Source organism: Chelonia mydas, chromosome 7 (assembly GCF_015237465.2).
Source record: "Chelonia mydas isolate rCheMyd1 chromosome 7, rCheMyd1.pri.v2, whole genome shotgun sequence".
In the NCBI taxonomy this organism is placed as follows: Eukaryota; Metazoa; Chordata; order Testudines; family Cheloniidae; genus Chelonia; species Chelonia mydas.
In genome coordinates, this window is record NC_057853.1 from 102,464,571 (window position 1) to 102,488,175 (window position 23,605).

The window sequence follows — 23,605 nt, forward strand, 5'->3', positions numbered from 1 at the left end:
AGACAATGAACTTATACTGTACAAGACCATGAAATGAAATGTTGAAAACTGATTTTCACCTACTGATCATGGCCTATGCTCAGCTGTTGCAAGATGGAAAGAACTTCCAAACAGTTTACCACTACTTCCTGCGTGACCCTGGGCAATTCACATAGCCTCTCTGCGCCTCTGTTCCGCATCTGTAAAATGGGAATTATAGTACTTCCCTACCTCACAGAGATGTGGTGAAGATACACTAAAGATTGGGAAGCTCTTTGAGATCTACTGATGAATAGTGTTATACAAGAGCTAGGCATTATTATTATAGGAGGAGGCTCCTAACAGAAAGAAGTTACCTCTATTTTCTATTATCTGTTACAAGTGATTCAGATACTCTGCTAACCTTTTCTGCACTCAGTATCAAAAAATAAGGCCTCACCCACACTCACTGAAACTGTGCTAGCAACAGCCACATGAGATTACTATGAGCGTTAAATATAATAAAGATCCTTAAACTGTTCAGACTTTAAGATCCTGATAGTGATGTGCTAATATAACATCAGTGCTACACTTTCAACCGTGTTGTAGCTGGGCGACTAGGAGTGAGGAGATAAATGTGTCATGACCTGATCTCCTGGCTGTTATACCTGTTGCGCAGACAGATTCTACATTCTTCCTCTATCTCAAGTTTTTGATAGTGAAAATTAAAAAGTGTAGTGAATAAATGAACAGATTTCACAGATCTGTTCTTGCTCTAACACACATTTTTGGTGTTTCTAGTTTGCAACATTCTTTGTGAAATGTGTTTCAAAGTTAACCAACAAAAAGAACTTTTAACACTTGACATAGGATAAAAGAACAAGCAGGTATGTGTGCAAAAGCAGACTTACTGCCATTTAGACACCAAAAGACAGCAGGGTCACAATTCTAGGAGCAATAAAGCAGTTCCCCAGGAAAGTCAGTATTTTTCCATATTTCTCCCAAACACCTTGTTAGCTAAACTCACCAGTGATTAGTGCAGAAGCATACATCTAACTCTACTTAATGCTGGAAAGCAGGAGGTACTACACAAGGCTATCCCATCAACCCATTTAACAACACACTTGTGAATAACTGTTCATCTGTTTCAAATATGGAGCTTGGAGGCAGCACTGAAACTCCTGGGAAAGAGACTCTTTCTTTATTCTGAGTGCCATGCTCTGGGCAGCGCTGAGAGCACAGCTGACGAGGCCCAGAGAGAACAGCATTTGTCCACAGGTTAGCTCAGAGGGAAGATTGCTCTGATGTTGGTGTGCGCACATGTATGAAAAATAAAAGTACATCCAGCCACCCTCCAAACACACATGGCCAAATTGTGGCTTGCCCACTGTAGGCTACTTACATCACAGATCACAGTGGGGGCACTAAAGGAAAGCAGCTTCCACAGGGCAGGGTCAGAGATGGCTAAAGCCTTGACTCTGCCTCATTCCCCATTTTGCGTGCCAGCCAGCAAAGCTGAGCTGGTAGAGAGGGGGATATGATCTGCTACCGGTCCATATGAGTAGCACATTACTCCAGGGTGTATGTAAAGGGGGAGCCTCAGTCACAATTCCCAAATGGGTCTGATCCTGAGGCAGCACAGCTATATGCCATCATCTACTTGGGACAAGTTGTAAACTGACAATCTAGTCCTTAGATTTCTGAAGCCCAGCAGTGAGCCATTTTCAGATGTCACAGCTACAATTACAGCAAGAGTCTTTTTTTTTATTTTAAACTGACCCAAACATTGTATCCAAAGCACGTTCCCTGCAAAATATTTGTCAGTTTTAATAAATGCAGAGTTCCCTATAGTATTTAGTACAGAGTGAAACCCCAGTGGTGCAATCAGATCCATGTGGGCAGGCCCTTGTACTGCTGTGGTGCTCTACTGACTTCAATGGGGCTCTACTTTACGGGGGGATGGGGAAGAATTCACCCACACAGATCCATTTGCAAGACCTGGGCACTTAAACAAAATAGAAGTTTCTCTCAGATGTCACTTAACATTATAATTATTCTCACATAAAAAAAAAAAGCAACAAAAAGCCAGGATCAATAATGCTTATACCGACTACTTTTACAACATACTTTGTAGAAGTATCTGTTAAACACAGGTCATGTGGGAAAAGGTATAAAAGCAGCATGAATGTTTAACTAGTAAAGAAATACAAGTCATTTCTCATATCTCCTTAAATCATTTTAAATTCAAAATAAAGCTGGGTTTCCTTACAACTCTGGGCTACCAGAGCTCAGAAACAGAGGCGCCACATGAATGTTGACCAATATTAAATAAAATTAGTTACCTGTACTTTTTCCTGAAGTGCATTATAAACCTGATATATAGCCCTGATGTCCTTCATCACTCCATCTTTATCAAAAAAATCAGTACTAAAAAAAAATATGCAGAAATAATTAGAAAATATATCACAACTTTCTCTGTCTCTCTGAGTTGCTTTTCTCCAAATCACTTTAAGATTTGATTTTTATATTTACACAATGAATTAAACTTCATATATTGCTAAATAGCTTCTGTCCCAAGGAACCAGTATCCAGGCAACAACGTATCAGCTGCAGAGGCTCTTTCTGGAACAAAAGGCAAAACTTGTCGAATCTGATCCTAACAAGATTAGACTCAAACAAAAACAAAAAAAAAAACAACCCTTTCTCCAAGCTTCCATGCAGTAACTGGAAAAATGTCTTTGTTAGATACCCAAAACATTTTTAAACGTTATTTTGCAGTGCCTGTGCATTTTAGTAAAATGACTAAGAAAATAAACATTCCCAAACCGTGAGTCAAAGCCTGTAAATCCACCCTACATAAAGCACATCCACTGAAATCAGTGGGAATTCTGCATAAGGAGGGCTTGCAGGATTAGGCTACAATTAGTCTAACTTTGATGTTGTTGTAATCCTATAGAATTCAGATCAGTTCATTTAAAAAATATGTTTTGCTGTTTAGAAAATGGTAATGCATAAAATGGAAGTAGATTATTAAACAGCTTCAATACTTGGTTCTATTTCTTGCTGAAATCCATATTCATATTACTATTTAGGAGGCAAAAATTGTAGAGCTTCTGGATTATACTTAATTTAAAAAAACTCCACTTACCCATGTTCCTTAATAACTTTGGCATAATTCTGAGAAGTATTTGGCACTGAAGAAACTTTGTACTCCTGCTGACTAGTATTGCCGAGATTGGGAATTGTAAGCGACACTCTTTGATTATACCTGTAGAGAAAGTTTAGAAAGAGACTGCTATTATTCTTCCAAAGATTTTTTGCAAGTCTTGATATGCCCCCACCTCCCTACCCGAAGTGGACAGGTCTGTCTCCAAGCAAGGCGAGAGGATCTCAACTCCTTTAAAGTTTAAGCTAATATAAATTTCTAGGTCAGCTGTATTTTGAATAAACAGTTTGTCATATTCAAAGATGGCTGTCTTTTATTTTTAACACATTCATGCAAAACCAAAATTGACCAGTAGGTGGATCTTTCATACCCCCTAAATCAGGGGTGGGCAAACTTTTTGGCCCGAGGGCTACATCGGTGATGAGAAACCGTATGGAGGGCCGGGTATGGAAGGCTGTGCCTCCCCAAACAGCCTGTCCCCTATCTGCCCCCTCCCACTTCTCACCCCCTGACTGCCCCCCTCAGAATCCCCAACCCACCTGCTCCTTCTCCCCTGACCACTTCCTCCTGGGACCCCTGCCCCTAACCACCCCCCCGGGACCCCACCCCCATCCAACCCCCCCGCTCCCTGACTGCCCCAACCCCTATCCACATCCCCGCCCCCTTACAGGCTCTGATCCAACACCCCCTGTTCCCCATCCCCTGACTGCCCTCCCCCCTGAACCTCCGCCCCGTCCAACCGCCCCGTCCCCCGGGACCCCCTGCCCCTTATCCAACCCCACCCCCTTACCATGCTGCTCAGAGCAGCAGGAGCTCGCAGCCTGGCTGGAGCCAGCCAAGCCACCTGCGCTGCCCGGCAGGAGTTGTGGGCCAGAGCACTGGTGGCGCGGTGAGGCTGCTGGGGAGGGGGGCAGCAGGGGAGGGGCTGGGAGCTAGCTTCCCTGGCTGGGAGCTCAGGGGCTGGGCAGGACAGTCCCGCGGGCTGTAGTTTGCCCACCTCCGCCCTAAATTGTCAACTGTGGACTAATCAGACTATTGTAGGTGCAGAAAGGAAGCCACATTCCCAGCTCAGAAATTTTGGAGACGCAAAGCCATACTGACTTCTCATTTCTCTTTAGAAACAATTTTTTCAAGGTCTATTTTTAGTCTAAAAAATTTATTGACTGAAAAATAACTTTCCATTGTCCTGACTGAATCTTAGTTTCATTTATGAATTGCTTCCAGAGAAAAACATGCTACCCTATTTTATTATGTATGTACATAAAAACCAGACTTTGACCAGTCGACAATTGCTTTCAGTATAGATATTTTTTAAAATAGTTCTTAATGCTATTAGGAATTTTAATAAAGAGTACAATTACAACCACACTGTGGTAGCTGATGTGAACCCGGACTGTTTACCTTCGGTTTGGTCTAAAGAGCACATACTCTAAAGCATGTGTTGAGTTATTTGCAGTCGAGATGAAGCTGAAGAGAAGGAAGACAAGGTCAGGCACTCCAAGAATGTGTGTCAGCTGTTTATGGATGATGTGCTCTCTATATGACATTTGTTGCTGAGTGTTTCTCCTAAATCTGTACCATCCAATAACATTCTGTAATGAAAGTAAAGAAGAGAAAAACAAAGTATCAATGGAGAGATAAAAGATTCATAGTTTTATCTGTTGAAGCTCAAAGTATGGCTAATGTAGTTAAGAAACAAATTCTGACAACTATATAATTCTGAATTATTGTAGATTGCTTGCATTTTACACAGACTATCACTAATGCCACGTCTGAAAGTTTAAGTTGTTTATTGTTACAAACCTTTTTGTAGAAGAAAGAATAAATTAATTCTCTTCATGCTATCTAGGAACCCACTTATAATGGAAGGATATATTTTAGAGGCAAGTCTCAGAGTATCTTCTCTCTGTTGCTACTTGCTCAGTTTTCAAACCTGGCAGCTTTTTTTCTTTTATTTTGAGGATTGTTGCAACAGACTATTCACTTGTGTTGCACTTTTGAGATACATTTTCAATGACATGCATCAGAGAACAGAATTGCAAATTTATGTTTATTCACAGGAGCTGTGGGATTAATCTGCTGTGTATAGTGCTGAAATGATCCCTTTGAGCATTTAATTGTGACATACTTGTATGTACTGCAGATAACATCCATCTAGTAATTCATTTATTATACCAAATACTAACATGTACTTAACTTCATAATTTACATGCTAGTTTACATGAAATAAAGGGACAATAATGCAGAAAGTTAGCTCATTACCAGAACCTGGCTCAGTAAGAGCCACGAGAATACACAGAATTATAAAGAAAATGTCTATACATTCAAAAAGAATAAAGTGGATTCCACACATTAACTGTCAATGCACGACACTTGTATTAAATACAAAAACCCATAAGCAAATATTACTCAGTCTTTTTCCAATCAAACCTCTACTGCTGTGGATTCTGATGAAGCTCAACTAGCAATCAGCTGAATCCAGGATATTTACTAACTGCATTTTTATTTTAGTTGTTGTCCTGGTAACTTAATGGCATTAAGAATCCATTAAATTTAAATCTGGAGTGCTGGGTCACATGACACTTAAAAGCTTTTCCCCTTCTCAAGTCTATCTACTTTCAGATGGCAGCTAATGCATCTTCACTGACAGTCTGAAACTGACCTATATCTCAACAAAATAAAACTCAGCTGAAAAGTTGGTGTCTTGATTTGAAAATGTACACTACAGGCTTAAAGAAAAGAAAATGCCAGACAGTTTTAATAAAGTGTTTTCTGCTTTATCTCCTGAAGGGGAACTGAAAGACTGAAACGTCTCTCATTCTTTCAACAGTTGAGAACATCTTGTTCACACACACCATATTCATACTGTTCTGTGCCGGAGTTATGTGCCTATAGAATCAAATGTCGGAGACGGGAAAGACCCATGTGATCATTACTAGACATAAGACATAGTTGAGGCAACTGCTTTTGTTGGAGCAAACTGTCAAGAAATAAATGGTTACAGGGAACTAAAAGTAGATTTGTGGCGCAAGAACTGGTACTGAAATAATTGTTTAGTTAGAACAGATAACTTAGATCTTCTCTTCACTGTAGAGAGTTAATTTGAGTTATAATTTCAGTGTTGCCCCAACTTTAGGCCTGTCCACACTCAAAAGCTCTTACCTTAGGCTGACTAGACAGTCAGGGGATATAGGTTACAGCTTGAGTTTGCACAACTTGCCAGGTGCTAATACAACATTCGAGCTATGAAAAGTAGGTGAGAGCAACCACACTGCAAAATAACCAAGCCACGTTAACTCAAAAAGAGTTAAGTTTGCAGTGAAGACATACTCTAAGACAAGGGAGTGAATAAGTGGACCGTGGGCCAAATCCAGACTGCCAGATGCTTTTGAACTGACCGTGAAATCTTTTTGTGTACTTATTATCATCATCATTATTGTAATTGTGGTATGAAAAATATTTCTCTGGAGTGTGGACCTTGACCATACCGTGACCAAGAAATTTGGACCTTGACCAAAAATAATTGATTATCCTTGCTCTAAAAATTGCTTGTCTCCAATCTGAAGCTCAGTTCTGCTCTTTAGGACATCAGATCTGTTAAAAACGTCTGAAACAAGTATTTGCTAATTGTTAAGATACAGTACTAACAAGTTTTAAATGTGTTGAAAATGAGCCATTGGTAAGAGTTTGATACTCCTCTCTTGGTCAACTGTAGAAACTTAAAACATTTTAAATATAGTACTGAATGTGCTAATAGCAAAGTACAGTTGAATAAGAGTATACTAGTTTAATAATAGCTACTTTGTGAGGCAATATTGTTTCAGTTTAAAAATATTTCAGATGGTGGAAATCTTTGAATTCCAAGGCTGTTTGTCGACCTTTCTAATAAATCTATAACTATTTTTAAGCAGGAGTATCTGAACATTTTCACAGTAACTGCTCTTGGATTAAATGAGCATTTCACATAAACTCTCTTTTCTGTTGGCCAACGTTGCACAGTGCAGTCATTATTATGCAAGTCTAACTCAGCCATTGGCTGGTGACAGTAGGTTAATACTGTACTAGTTATTAATTTCTGGGGACCTGAACTTAAATCTAAGTTTTCATGTGAGCATGAATTTGGTCCTTCTGGTTTTGCCCCTAGTTAAAATTAGCAGACTCACAAAACTGACAAAATAATTGGCATGATTAATAGCCTCTTCACAGGATAAATTCAACCCTGGTATTGCCAAAGATGATGCGAGTCAAGATAAACTGGCAGATTTGAAAAAGAAAGCACTTGTTCCAGGCAGTACGTTCAGTTGCTCATTTGTATGACTCCCAAGTTTCATTTTTTCCTGTTTGTAGACCCTATATGCTATAAAAGGGGGAAAAAATAAAACAAATGTAGAAGAATATAGTGAAACTTACTTTTCTTCGATCTTTAAGAATTCTGTCCAAACTCTCCTCATTAACTTTGCCTGCATAGTCATAAAAGCTTAAACCAAAACGGAAAAAAAATATAGGTACAGTTTACAGACCATTCACATGTCATTTTGGTAAACATACAGTACTTCAATTAATCTTTAGATACTATCTCATAATTCAGCCACAGAATACTAAGCAGCTTTACATTTATCCAATGCAGCAATTTAGCAACATGGTGCCGAGACCACTAATGGTGAAAAAACAATATGCCTTGTTTTAACTACTGGTTTAAAAAGATCTTCAATATTGTTGCACCCAACAGCTAGGTGGCAATTATTTCATTGGCAACCCCTTCTACAAGGAGTATGTAGCTGGACTGCATAAGTTTCCTCTGACTAGCTCTTGAAAAACCCTATGTTTGGATGTCTGGGTTCTCCACCTGCTAAATGGGAAGGAGAGAAAGAACAGCAATTTTATATTTCAATTAAAAAATATGGAAACACCTTTTCAGGCTGCAGTCCTGCAATCAGATCTACATGGGCGGACCCTTATACCTGTGAAGTTCCACTGAAGTCCACAGTTATCCATGCAAGTGTAAGGGTGTGCCCATATGGCTCCATTTGCACGACTGGGGCCTAAGTCAATAACAAAACATGAATTCAAATGGTTTACACATTTCAAAACATGGGAAAAACATTTGAAAATAGATTCCTCCTTCACTTACCTGCCAAGTCTTTAGTCTCTTTCAAGAGCTGATATCACTAACTCCTAAAGCAGTGCAGGAATACACTCTGATTTAGAGGTCTATGATCTCAACTCTTGTCAGGGAAAAACAAAATCCTGAACTCAGTACTTGGCCAGTAAATAAAGGTGGAACTATATTTTGTTTTAAGATGCAAGTTATTTTGAATTTTAAGACTAATATTTCATTATGAATGTGGAATCCTGAATAATTTAATTACATAATCCTTCCAGTTCACCTTTAAAATGTTTAAGCTTTCTTTCATGTAAAGTGGCATCTAATCCCATAAGTCTGTTTTCTATAGTTCATGGAATCATCATTCCTACATACAAGGATGATGATACCCAGCAATTATTGTAAAAAATTAAGCAACTTCATTTGCAAACTGTTTTGCTACAGGAAAACGGCCTTTTTAGAACCCTTATTTTTGGCTCAGTTCCCACAACTTGGGAAATGCACTGCAACCAAACCCACCCTATTCAATAGCAGCAAGGCCACAGCTGTTCTTTTCAAAGAGCACAGGGTGGATCAGCTGTAGGCCTCCTTATGACTGACTACATTTAAGTCAAGAAGCTTTGGTAGTGTGCCAAAAATGTTTTTGTATGTGAAGGTTAAAGGAAGAGCAACACATACTGAGCACTGCTACTGATGAGTAGTATATGCACTTTGAACATCAGAGCAGCCATACTGGGTCTGACCAATGGTCCATCTAGCTCAATATCCTGTCTTCTGACAGTGGCTGGTGCCAAATGCTTCCCAGGGAATGAACAGAACAAAGCAATTTATTGAGTGATCCATCCTATTGTCCAGTCCCAGCTTCTGGCCATCAGAAAGTTAGCGACACCCAGAGAATGGGAGAGCATCCCTGAACATCCTGGCTCATAACCATTGATGGACCTATCCTTCATAAACTTATCTAATTCTCTTCTGAATACAGTTATACTTTTGACCTTTACAGCATCCCTGGCAACGAGTTCCACAAGTTGACAATGCACTGTGAGGGGTAATACTTCCTTTCGTTTCTTTTAAATCTGCTATCAATTTTGCTGGGTGACCCCTATTCACTTTCTCCACAGCATTCACGATTTTACAGAACTCTATCATATCCCTCCTTAGCCATCTCTTTTCTAAGATGAAAAGTCCCAGTCTTCTGAATCTCCCCTCATACGGAAGCTGTTAGAAAATATACCTTTGTTGCACTTTTCTGTACTTTTTTCAATTCTAATATACCTTTCTTGAGATGGGGCAACCAGAACTGAAGATAGTATTCAAAGTGTGGCTGTACCATGGATTCATATAGTGACAGCATTATGATATTTTCTGTCTTATCTACTTCTTTCCTAATAGTTCCTAACAATTTTAGCTTTTTTGACTGCTGCTGCACATTGAGTGGATGTTTTCAGAGAACCACCCATGACTTTAAGGACATTTTCTTATGGGTTAACAGGTAATTTAGACCCATCATTTTGTACGTATAGTTGAGATTATGTTTTCCAATATACATTATTTTGCATTTATCAACACTGAATTTCATCTGCCATTTTGTTGCCCAGGCACCCAGTTTTCTGAGATCCCTTTGTAACTTTCCGCAGTCAGCTTTGGACTTAACTATCTTGAGTAATTTTGTATTGTCTGAAAGCTTTGCCATCTCACTGTTTACCCCTCTTTTCCAGATCATTTATGAGTATGCTGAACAGCATTAGTTCCAGTACAGATCCTTAGGGGACCTCACTCTTTACCTCTCTCCACTGTGAAAACTGACAATTTATTCCTGCCCTTTGTTGCCTGTCTTTTAATCAGTTACTGATCCATGAGATGACCTTCCCTCTTATACCACGACTGCCTGCTTTACTTAAGAGTCTTTGGGGAACGTTGTCAAAGACTTTGAGTCTAAAGTACACTATATCAACTGGATCACCACTGTCCACATGCTTGTTGACCCTCTCAAAGGATTCTAATAGATTGGTGGGGCATGATTTCCTTTTACAAAAGTTGTGTTTACTCTTCCCCAACATATTATGTTCATCTATGTGTTGGATAATTCTGTTCTTTACTATAGCTTCAACCAATTTGCCTGGTACTGAAGTTAGGCTTAATGGCCTGTAATTGCCAGGATTGCTTCTGGAATATTTTTTTTTAAAATTGGCATTATATTGCTGTCAGTCAGTCATCTGGTACAGAGGCTTAAGCAATAGGTAACATACTACAGTCAGTAGTTCTAAAATTTCATATTTGAATTCCCTTGGGTAAACACTATCTGCTCCTGGTGACTTACTACTGTTTAATTTATCAACTTCTTCCAAAATCACCTCTGACACCTCAATCTGGGACAGTTCCTCACATTTGTCAACTAAAAAGAATGGCTCAGATGTGGGAATCTCCCTCACATCCTCTGTAGTGGAGACTGATGAAAAGAATTCATTTAGCTTCTCCACAACAGCCTTCTCTGAATACTCCTTTAGCATTCCCATCATTCAGTGGCCCCACTGAATATTTGGCAAGCTTCCTGCTTCTGACATATTTGAAGTTTTGCTGTTAGTTTCTATGCCTTTTGCTAGTTGCTCTTCAAATTCTTTTTTGGCCTGGCTATTTGCACTTTTATTTTTGACTTGCCAGAGTTTATGCTCCTTTGTTTTACTGAGTAGGTTTCGACTTCCAATATTTAAAGGATGTCTTTTTGCCTCTACCCGCCTCTTTTACTCCGCTGCTTGGCCATGATGGCATTTTTTAAATCCTCTTACTTTTTAATTTTTTTTAAATTTGGGGTATACATATAGTTGGAGCCTCTATCATGGGGTCTTTCCAAAGTTTCCATGCAGCTTGCAGGCATTTCACTCTTACAACTCTTTCTTTTAATTTCTGTTTAACTAGGCTCCTCATATTTGTGTAGTTCCCCTTTTTGAAGTTAAATGCTACTGTGGTGGGTTTCTTTGGTATATTCCCTGCACAATTTAATTACATTATGGTCGCTATTATTGAGTGGCTCAGCTATATTCACATCTTGGACCAGATCCTGTGTGCCACTTATGACTAAAATCAAGAACTGCTTCTCCTCTTGTAGGTTCCAGAAGTAGCTCCAAGAATTAGTCATTAATGGCGTCTAGAAATGTTATCTTTGCATCCCATTCTGAGGTGACATGCTCCCAGGCAATATGGGGATAGTTGAAATCCCCCATTATTATTGGTTTACTGTTTTCATAGCCTCTCTAATCTCCCTGAGCATTTCACAATCACCACCATCACTCCGGTGAGGTGGTCCGCAGTATGTTCCTACTTCTATACTCTTATTATTCAAGCATGGAATTTCTATCCAGAGAGATTCTATTATACGGTTTGAATCATTTAACATTTTTACTATATTTGGGTCTATGCTTTCTTTCACATACAATGCTACTCCCGCACCAACGCAATCCACTCTGTCATTCCTATATATTTTGTACCATGGTATACCAGGTCCCACTGATTATCATCATTCCTACCAAGTTTCTGTGATGTCTGTTATACTAATATCTTCATTTAATACCAGGTACTCAAGTTCATCCATCTATTTAGAATTCTTGCATTTGTATATAAGCACTTATTAAATTTGTCAATATTTAGCTGTCTACCATCATGTGATGTAACTGAATGGGACTCTTCGTTTGACTGTTCCTCTTCAGTTCCTACCTGTACTTCATCAACTTCTATTCTCTCTTCTCTACTAGGATATAGAGTACCACCTTTAATAAATCCTCCCCTAAGGATGTGTCTATACTTAAGACTCTCTTGGAGTTCAAAAGCAACTGAATATTTTTGTAAAGAAGTCACACTGTGAAATATACAGGTCTCTGTCCCTTTCTGACTCAACTACTAGTAATCAGCTAATTGGGAAGATGATTGTAAGAACATGATTTCAGCTTTGAGGTATACTGCATGAAGCAGCACCAGGGACCAATGCATGGACATCCAAAAAAGACCAGCCAGATACTGGGACATAACCTGAGATGTGGAGAGTCTTGCACATAAATCACAGGGATGAGACTATTCTCTTCTGTAATTATCAGACAGCAAATCAGACTGCAGCATCTGTTTTTTAATATAATAAATGTCAATCATGACACTTGCGGCCCATTCCTTAGTAAATCTGTGGAAATCTCCAAATAAAAACAAATGTGTGGAACATAACCAGGGATTATTTCTAAAAATGCAACTTCTAAACACATACTATAGATAGTAATTTAGAAGCCACCTTTGCTTAGTAACTGCAGTCTACAAGAGAAAATTAGATTTAACACAGTCTGAGTCTTCTAAATGAAGATATATAGAGCTAGATTCCCTTTTACATTCTGGCAGTGCAGAGGGGCCAGACATCAGCTTGATCTAGCCAGCTGAAAATTCCTCTGGCATGGGAGAATAATTGGCTGACGCAAAGTCATCATTCTTGGCTCCTACACCACTCCCTGGCCCTGGTCTAGGGGTCATCTGGGGTGAGGGTGACCAGAGTGTGCTGCACATCTATTCCCCAGGTCTCTTGGGGACAAACTGGCATAGGTTAAAGCAGTCCAAATGATTCTCCAACCTATACTAGGGTGCAGCTCCACCTCAACTATCAGGGAGCCAAGACCAGATCCTTCACTGCCACCACTCTCTAATATATCAAATGAAAATTCAAAACAGGAAAGAATCTGGGCCATGGTATCTCCACATACTTTGCTGATATGCGCTTTTTAAACTAAAACTCTATATTAAAATGGTGTTAGTACAGCTTTCAAAGGATGTTTTCTGTGTCACAATGGGAGCCATTTAGCCATATTACTATAATACAACCACATAAAGAGCAGTTTCAAGTGTTACTATATACATTTGACACACTAATGTATTTCAATGAGCTACCTATCTTTATGTGCCGGATTCACCCAACAGTGGAATCAGTACAGTGAAACAACAGAAATAGCTTACCTAAAGAGTTTTGAACAAGGCTCGTGGTCATGGATTTCTGTAATAAAAAAAAAAGAAAGTATCTGTCCCAGCAGCTCAAAACCCAGAGAAAACTGTGGTGGTGTACAATTGCACAATTTCTTCTAAATCTCCAATAACAAACAATATCATATACAATATACTGCTGTCAGTCTGTGGGCAACTTCTGACAACAAGAATTGCCCCCCTGTAGGGTGAGAGAGTAGTCTTTCTGTCTAAAATGCATTATACTGAGCATAATGAACCTAGGGAACACGTAAGTGAACCTAGTAATCACATTTTAAAATATTCTTCTATGGGTGTTAAGTATCTAATATATTGCTGAATTTTCAGATTCATTTGCTTTTAGATGTACCTTCCTATAGTAGTCTGTTTACAGTTGTTCAGTAATGGTGCAGTGACAGATAGAAAAATGTGTAGGAAGCAAACATAACAGTTAGATGTGACAAGTTAACCAAATTGGAGGAAGGGAAATACAGATTAATGACCTAAAAAAGAAGATGGTAAGCACCACCTGGCATGACTGCTTTCCTGTCACTTTAGCCAATGTGACAGGTTTCAGAGTAGCAGCCATGTTTGTCTGTATTTGCAAAAAGAAAAGGCGTATTTGTGGCACCTTAGAGACTAACCAATTTATCTGAGCATAAGCTTTCGTGAGCTACAGCTCACTTCATCGGATGCAACCGATGAAGTGAGCTGTAGCTCACGAAAGCTTATGCTCAGATAAATTGGTTAGTCTCTAAGGTGCCACAAATACGCCTTTTCTTTTAGCCAATGTGATTACAACTAAAAGTCACTGCATTATTTTTTCTTCTGATTTTAAGAATTAGTAACAAATATTTCCTAAGATTCACATTTAAGCAGCAAAGGTTATAAAAGATCTGTGCTGTGGGGCAAGAATGGGAAAATAATTAAAAAGCCCATAAATTATTATATCTATCTTTTCAACATGAATCAAAGTTTGTTTGTTTCTGTGCTTTAGGTACTTGTACCAAGTATCGTTCTAGTTATGACTTTTTAATCAGCTACTGTTTATCTTTTATTTGCATTTTTCTCTACCAATCCTTTCTAGCGCTTCTGTCTTAAGTACTCTTAAGTCCCTTATTCTTTCCTTAGATTCAGCAGCATTTATACAGAAATAATATTTTGAGCTCTGCCAAAGTGAGCACTTAGCAGTAACTTTGCTTGGTACCTTCCTCCCTGAAGAGTAATTCATCACTTGCTGTTCTGAAAGCCTCAGAGTTTGCTCACAACTTCAGCAATTTCAGATCAATCAAACCACAATCTCCAAGAACAGACTTTACACATTAACTTCTCACTATATTCAGACACTGCCAAAATAAGTCTCTGCACATCTATGTATGTTTGTGCTTCCAGAGATTTCAACTTGTTTTTGGCTACAATAGGGATGCAGCTGTGAAAGTAACATTTTTATTTAATTGCAAACCAAAGATAACTTAATGCCAATTCCAGATTTACAGCCTGACATTCTTGAGTCTCATGGAAATGATTTGCTAAACAAAGCCAGTAAATAATATAATACCAGCATACAATGTAATTACCTCTGTCAAGGTTCCTTCCCCACTCTGAACTCTAGGGCACAGATGTAGGGACCTGCATGAAAACCTCCTAAGCTTACTTTTACCAGCTTAGGTTAAAACTTCCCCAAGGTATAAAATTATTTTACCCTTGGATTTCCACTGTCACCACCAAACTTTATCTGGGTTTACTGGGAAACGTAGTTTGGACATGTCTTTCCCCCCAAAATCCTCCCAACCCTTGCACCCCACTTCCTTGGAAAGGTTTGGTAAAAATCCTCACCAATTTGCATAGGTGACCACAGACCCAAACCCTTGGATCTTAGAACAATGAAAAAGCATTCAGTTTTCTTATAAGAAGACTTTTAACAGAAGTAAAGTAATCACCTCTGTAAAATCAGGATGGTAGATATCTTACAGGGTAATTAGATTCAAAACATAGAGAATCCCTCTAGGCAAAACCTTGAAGTTACACAAAAGGCACACAGACAGGAATATTCATTCTATTCAGCACAGCTATTTTCTCAGCCATTTAAAGAAATCATAATCTAAACACATATCTAGCTAGATTACTTACTAAGTTCTAAGACTCCATTCCTGTTCTGTCCCCAGCCAAAGCATCATGCAGACACAGACCCTTTGTTTTTCCTCCCTCCTCCCAGCTTTTGAAAGTATCTTGTCTCCTCATTGGTCATTTTGGTTAGGTGCCACCGAGGTTACATTTAGCTTCTTAACCCTTTACAGGTAAGAGAATTTTTCCTCTGGCCAGGAGGGATTTTAAAGGGGTTTACCCTTCCCTTTATATTTATGACAACCTCAAACAGCTGTACACATGCTAGAATTATTGGGAACATACACCTTGTTTTTTTCAGCTACATTGTTATATCTAGACCAGATCTAGGGCTTTCTTATAAAAACTGAAGCAGCGTGGTCTACTGGATAAAATGTAAGAGGTAACCAGGAATTCTTAAATTCTAGCTGTGCTTCTGTACAGTGACTAGCTGTATATCCTTGGGATATCACTAAACCTCTATTGTAGACCAAGAATTGATAAATGAGAATGATAAAACTACCGCACAACAGTGTTATGAGGCTTAATTTCTGTACACTACTTTCAGGCCTTAATACCAAGTTTTAAGTGATTTCTTCAACAGGAATTCACAAATCCTACATTTTGAACTATTATAATGTTCAAAAGAGCTCTTTTGATGGGGATAATTCCCTATTTTTTTTTTCTAAAATACCAGTTACCTTGTTTGTGAATAACATATTGTAGAAGTTGTCTATTGACAGAAAAAAAGCAACCCATAATGCCACAACTATTTGGTGTGCGCACCTAGTGCTGAAACTGAAGTGTATTAATATGCTCTATTGTCATCAATAACTGAGTTTGTATAATGCAAATTTAAATGTGTCAGAGCAAATATATATTGAGAAGAAAATCAACAATTTTCCGCTACCACACTTCCCCATCTCACACACACACAGTAACTTGTCTTTTTTCATGGTATCATGTATATCAGTTTAAACATGGACTAAAATGTAGGCCCTGTTCTGCAATCAACTCTGTGTTGGCCAATCCCTTACACCTGCACAGGACCTCGCTAAAGTCAATGAGGGTCTGCTGGCACATAGATCTGATTGCAGGACTGAGGATTTAGGCCTTAAAAACACCAACATCTTAAGACTGATAGAAATATTTTAATGCATTTTTATTTTGATTTATACATGCATCCATTAAAAAGGACCACCTCCTTGACAATTCTTAAATATATTGCTATCAAACTGACCACTCCTATTACTGCCCTTCAACCATTAATCAATATATTTACAACAGCCAACAATAACCCAGCAGCAAAAACCAGATCTTTAAAAGCTCCATTAGAATCATCTCATTTTGTCACAGCAAGCAAAAACAAATAAGCTGTGTGACATTACCCTGCAGTTCAATAAACAAGGCCTCGATCCTGTGTATATTTAAGCATCATCTCAACCTGACTGCCATGAGTAGCCCCTTTAAAAAAAAAATGGGGTTGCTCACAGTAGTCAAGTTAAGCATGTGTAAATGTTAGCAGGATCAAGGGCCAGGACTGTTTTGGTGTAAGAAATTAAATGAGTTCTAAACATTTTCTTGTAGTACTTACTGCAGTTAAACCCACTAGTCTATTTTTATTGTCTAGAAAAATGCAAAATAGTAAACCGGAAACCTAAACAGTTAATTAGTTGTTTAAAATACAATTTTAATGTGTTATTAGTAACATGGGTAAGGATTTTAAACGTATATGATTATGAATTTGACCATGCCCCTCTAACTACATTTTATTTAAAAAAAAAAACAACAAAAATCCTGATAGATGGGATGGCCTCAGTATTGATGACTGATTTTTCAGCTATTTACCAAGAAAGAGAAAAATATTTTAGTGTCCCATAAAAAAACCCAGAAGTTAATGAAGACAGACACAAGGGAGCAAAAAAAAAAAAAAAATAAAAAATAAAAAAAAATCAAATTTGAAGCATGTGGGTGGAATCATTTTCAAGATTAGGGCCTAAATTATTTCATTTTACAAAATTCAAGCTATTTGTGGAATTTACTGAATGGCTAAGATGAGTTACATTTACTCTACAGAGAGGCACATCAAAAATGTATCCAGCAAAAGAACTGTTCCCTTTTCTCATGCTTCAGCCATATATGTACACACATGGTAGTAAATAAGAATATTTGGATAACAGTTCTTGGGAGGTTGTAAAATCTTGCCTTACCCTTACAGAAGAATTAGCAAAAATACCTATTTTTAAAAAGGAGAAAACTTTTTAAAAGTGTTTTCCTTTAAACAGAAAAAAAAATCCTTATTTATAAAAAAAAGTGAACTAGGCACCTCTTCCAGAATTTCTCAAAGCTTAGTACAACTTACCGATTACTTGCAGAAATTCAGTGTTGCTGATTTGTGAATCACTGATACTAAATGTCTCCTCTTGTCTTACCTCTCCCAGCAGAAATCCTTCCTACAATTAAAAAAAAAGATGCAGACTAAAAACAGAAACAACCCACTAGTATAATTTATTTGCAAGCACATTTAATAAAAAAATTAAATGTAAGACTGTTTGAAATTGACATGTTGATTTGAGCAACAACAAATGCAACTATCAGTAAATTCAACATTGCCTGATTCTAAGTTTCACTTAAGGCCCCTTTATGCAAATCTGGCAGTGTAAAGATGTGTTGAATGAGGCAGAAATTGCTTTTGAAGAATACTATCTTTGCAACTGTAAAACTTGTGTAAGGGCTCTATATGCACTTTGTTAACAATCCCGGTACAGGGGCCATGTTATGCGCATAATACGGAAATGGAGGTGGTGCAGCCAGAGAGCTGGTGCATCACAACTATTCTCTCCTTCCAAGGCCCACAGGAAACAGAGTGTACACTATAGAAGCCCTGAGGTTGCTCTTTTTACACCTGATGCTGGGGCTGGGCACTTCCAGAAAACGGAAAACAGTGGTGAATTTAATAGGCAGGTTTCAAACAAACAAAAGGAGTACTTCTTCACACAACACATAGTCAACCTGTGGAACTTGTTGCCATGTGATGCTGTGAAGACCAAAAGTACAAATGGGTTCAAAAAAGAATTAGATAAATTCATGAAGAATACATCCATTAGCTAAGATGCTCCGGGACACAACCACATGCTCCAGGTGTCCCTAAACCACCAAATGTTAGAAGCTGGGACTAGCCACAGGGGATGGATTACTCTTAATTGCCCTGTTCTGTTCCTTCCCAGTGAAGCATTTGGAATTGGCCACTTTTGGAAGACAGGATACTGGGTAGGTGGACGATTGCTCGTACTGAGTCAGATCATTCTTTTGTAATTAAAGCCATCTTTCCCTCTCTGTTCCTATCCCAAGCACAGGAGGGATAACTGATAATCAGGCCCTATCAATATAAATAATGAAACAATAGGTTGCCATTTGTTTTTTTACGTTCAGATAAGTAGAGCAAATTTACACTACCTACCAGTGGATTAAAAGCTAATGTCAGCAAAGCCCTAAAACGCAAATATATATTGTTGCAATCTAGACTCTAGCTAATATTTTTAATGACTAGTGCTAGTACACTGTGAAGAATAAAGAGGTTTAATCCAGATGCGTATGTTTCCCCCCTTTTTATTGGTTTCAGAGCAACAGCCGTGTTAGTCTGTATTCGCAAAAAGAAAAGGAGTACTTGTGGCACCTTAGAGACTAACCAATTTATTTGAGCATAAGCTTTCGTGAGCTACAGCTCACTTCATCGGATGCACCTTTTTATTGACACCCACCCCAACTTTCAAGTACATGGCACATTGATACAAGGCCCTGATCCAGCAGCATTCACACAAATGCTTGACTTTATTAGAAAGTACTCATAGCAACAAAGTTAATGACATACATGTTTGCAGAATTCGGGCCTACATCAGACTGTCAATCAAAACCACAATCTTTAAAATGAAAGATCTACTTTCAAGGGTGAAAGACCTTTGCAGGCATTATAAAATCCCTATAATAAATTCTAGTAGTATGATAAAAAAAGCTACATTTAATGTGTTTACTTTGTGCAACATGGTCAATAGAAAAGTTGATAATGCAACTGACAAACTCTCTTTAAATTTCTGCTTCTTGATTACATACATTTTACAATGAAAGTAGAGTGATAACTTGTATTAGGTTAACAAGTAAATTACAATACTCAAGGGATGGTCCAAGTAGGCAGTTTATTTAAGTGAATTATGATCCAATGTCTATTGTACGCCAAAATGATTTTATGCAAGAAAGAGAAACTATGCACACTGCAGAGAATATTGTAAAAATAGTCTTTTATAAGAACAAAGTAGGCTTTTTAGAGTAATGAACTCAAGATATTAGGCAGCTTTTGGAAGCTAGCTTTTGGTTTAGCCACCTGTGAATGGCCTTCTGCGACTATGGCACCATACTATCCACCTGGTTAATGTCAGCAGGGGCATGTGGGGCACACAAGAGAAGATGGAGAACGGGATCCATTTCCTGAAAGTATTCAGACCAGAGTTAAACGAGAACCGGAACAACCAGAGAAATAAACATCCCTAGAGGCAGGACTGATGCACGACTGATGTCAGCAATGCACGGACATGCAAACGCCTAGTCTGGATTGCAACAACACACAACACTTTTAATGCCTACTGCTCTGTGCCGGGCCGAGGGGTTCAGTCCACCTGGGCTTCCCCCTTTTCCCTGTACACCCTCTGACTGATTCGTTAGACCAGTTGCGGGGGGGGGGGGGGAACATAAGAGACTCACTTCCCCAAGACCTTCACAACACCTAATCACAACATGCCCCACCCCCCGCAACTCTGCCCCTCCACTTCCCTTACCCCCCATCCCCTCACCCCCAGCCTGCCCCGGCGCAGAGGTGAGGCGAAGGCGGCCAGCTCGGGGAGAGCGGGCGGGGCAGGGGGCGCTAGGCCCAGGGCAAGCGGGCAGGGGTTCCCTGAAGCCCCCCTGCCCCAGTGGGGGGTGAGGAGCCCGTCTCCTCCCCGGCAGCTCCCCGGCGGGGAGCCGGGCGCAGCCCTGGACACCTACGTGATCCGCGCTGCTGTTAGCGCTGTAGTAACAGACGGAACTGAACGTGTAGCCCGAAATGGAAGCCGCCATGATGGAGACCACCGCCGCTGCCGCTCCCAGAAACCACCGCGCCGTCCCCTCCCACTGCCGCCCCGGCTTCCGGGAGCGCCGCGGGGATGCCTGGGAAATGTAGTTCCCAGCTGCCAGCCTCAATGCGCGGGCGCCTGGGAGCGCTGAGAGCAGGTGCCGCACGGCCCTGGCGCGGCCACCGAGGGAGCTGGTGCGCCCCTCGCACAGTGCTTGGGGGCCGCTGCCACCCTCACCTGGGCCCTGCCTGTCAATACCTCTCTCTATGCGCTCCTGGTCGTTACAAAAACTAATTTCCCCTCTGCTGTTACTCGCGCCTTCTTGTCAAGGGTTTGAGGTGGGCCACCCCCATCATTATGACAAAAGGGATTGTTCCTCCCTTGGTACCCTGCTGTCCATTGAATTGTCTCGTTAGCACTGACCTCCCCCCCCGCCCCCCGCTCCGTACGGCAACCCCCATCTTTTCAGGTGCTGTATATTTATAGCTGCTGCTGTATTTTCCACTCCGTGCATCTGATGAAGTGGGTTCCAGCCCACGAAAGCTTATGCCCAAATAAATGTGTTAGTCTCTAAGGTGCCACAAGGACTCCTCGTTGTTTTTACTACTAGTAACGATTGTCACTGTACTGCAGGGTATCATCACGCAATGCCCTAGCAGTGTGGGTGTGCACGGCGCTGTACGGAGCACAGGAATAGGTCGCCGGGCAGTGCTCTAGCAGTGTCAGTGCACGCAGTGCCGTACGGAGCACGGGGACAGGTCACAAGGCAATGCCCTAGCAATGTGGGCGTGCACAGCGCTGTACAGAGCATGGGTACAGGTCGCCAGGCAATACGCTAGCAATGTGAGCGTGCACGGCCCTGTACGGAGCACGGGGACAGGTCGCCAGGCAATACGCTAGCAATGTGGGCATGCACAGTGCTGTACGGAGAATGGGAACGGCACCAGGCAATGCCTTAGCAGCCTAAGCAGCATCAGAGCACACAGTGCTGTACGGACCAAGGGAAGATCACTAGGCATTGCCCTAGCAGCGTCAGCACCGTTTGTCCTAGTAGAATCTGTACACACAACACTATAGACACGAGCCCAGGTCGCCAGCATTGCCCCGGCAGCATCGGTATACATGGTGCTGTACAGACCACAGGGACAGACCCACTTCATGTGCCCTGACCTGACTATGGAGTCATTAGACTGTCATCAGATAACCCATGGACATTTAGGACCCTCTGCCCATGCTGTCTCTGGGCCTCAGACTTAAATATCACAGGTGACTAGACCTCAGCAGGGTAGGGACTGTGCCATTTTATGTTTGTGTAACCCTTCTGCCCATCAGAATTGGCAGCAACAAGGGCCGGGTTCAATATCTAGGGGTTCCATTCCAATAAAACAATGCAAAACCAGCTCGAGCCCCCACCCAGTGAGCTGGGACAAATATACACCACCCCCACTGGGTGCCTCTAAGAGGCAATACTTCCTCTCTCACAAGCACAGAGTCTGAGCATAGCAAAAGCCTTTTAATAACAGAGAGAAACAGTGTGGCATTATGTTGGGGAAACACCACCAACAGGATTCATAACACAACCCATGAACCAAAACCCACCCCAAGAAAATTGGGCCGCATCCTTTCCCTTTGGTTCTTGAGTCCAGCAACCCAAAAGTCCAACAACCCAAAAGTCTCTGTCCCTGATCAGTGCAGCCCCAGAGTTTGAAAGTTTATCTGCAGAGTTTTAACTCCCAACCTGGGTGGAAATGTGGGGGGTTAAGGGGCACCTTACGTGGTCCGAAGCCAACTGCCCAACCTCTCCGTGGGGCTCCGCTCCGCTCTGCTCCACCAGCCGCCCCACAAATTGCTCTGCCAGCCACTCTACTCCGCTCCGTCAGCTGTCCCGCGAGCAGCTCCCACCATCCCACAAACTGCTCCGCCAGCCGCTTTCGCCATCCGACGAACTGCTGCACAATATATCTTCAGGCACCCCCGCTACTTAACACAACACTCAGTAATTTCAGCTCCTAGTAATTTTAGCTCTTTAGTGATTTCAGCATGTAGTAGGGAAGCCTCACTGCTGGTACACCATTGGCCCAAAGTGAATTCAGCTCAGTAACCTGTAACTAGACTCATAGTAGAATCAAAACTAGCTCTGATATTCCACCATGAAGAGGAAAAAGGTGCAACTGGCATGTAAGGCCTTCATCAGCAGACCCACCCCCACCACACACTAATACCCATCCCCAACATCTCTCAATTCACTGAGTTTTGGAACCCATGACCCTTGCCTAGCGAGTGCTGCTTAGTTGATGGTGAGTCCCTCCATCCTAACAAAAGGCCAAGTACAGTTCCACTTCCTTGATTCACATAATCAGGATAATAACAGTTTATTCTTCCTGCCCCAATAACAGAGAAACTGGAGCTCCTACAGCAGCCAAAGTGACCATCTAGGCGTGGTGGGTGTGCCTATGCAAATGAGATCAGCCCCTGAAGTTCTTTTCCATAACCCACCACGACTCACCACCAGATGTCAGGGTAGAGCTCATCCTGACTCTGCTTACATTTGCACAGCACCCAGTACAGTGGGGGTCCACATCAAGTCCCCTGGCCACTACTGTAATTAAAAATATTTAATAATCATTAATAATAAAACTGATGTAGTAATTTTAAAATCACAAAGGTTTCTATTTACCGTATGTTTTCATGAATACGTAGTACTGAAGGTTTTGGTTTTGGAGGTATGGATGAACAATAGTCTAAGGAACCAAATTCTGTTTCCAGTTACACCTCAGGCCAACGCCACTGAAGTTAATGGAGTTACACAAACAGCAAAATCTGCCCCTCTGGTGGCAACAGCTATTTCCTGTGACAGGTTCCCCACAAAATAATGTACAGGTGACAGTGTGATTTTAATGGCACAGTCCAGTAACATGTCCATGCAGGGAGATGTGATTTCATATACAGTCTCATACAAAATTCAACAAAACTTGTAAATGAGAAGTCAAAATCACAATATGTATCCCAGTAGAGGTGGTTTCACATGCAAATGCTATTTTTTCTTTTTCATACTTACTTCTTTCACTCTTTTTTTTAACCAAAGGGAATTAAATTAAGGATTCTTAATGTAACATTAAGATTAAGAGATTAAAGCCTGGAAACTCCAAATTAATCCATATGGGCAGACCCTTATGTGTATTA

General features: G+C 40.6%; 1 protein-coding gene across 1 annotated transcript in view; it reads right to left on the reverse strand.

The window, feature by feature from the left end:
• The window catches only part of ABRAXAS2 (abraxas 2, BRISC complex subunit), a 28,609-nt gene extending 8,028 nt beyond the window's left edge, over nt 1-20,581 (reverse strand). Inside the window, exons 1-7 of the mRNA XM_007053052.4 lie at nt 20,355-20,581; nt 17,680-17,770; nt 13,212-13,248; nt 7,535-7,601; nt 4,526-4,716; nt 3,107-3,226; nt 2,301-2,385 (exon numbers count right to left, since the gene is read on the reverse strand). Of these exons, the coding sequence (XP_007053114.1) occupies nt 2,301-2,385; nt 3,107-3,226; nt 4,526-4,716; nt 7,535-7,601; nt 13,212-13,248; nt 17,680-17,770; nt 20,355-20,426 (663 nt within the window). The 5' untranslated portion in view covers nt 20,427-20,581. The remainder of the gene's footprint in view (nt 1-2,300; nt 2,386-3,106; nt 3,227-4,525; nt 4,717-7,534; nt 7,602-13,211; nt 13,249-17,679; nt 17,771-20,354) is intronic.
• Nucleotides 20,582-23,605: the final 3,024 nt, after the last annotated feature.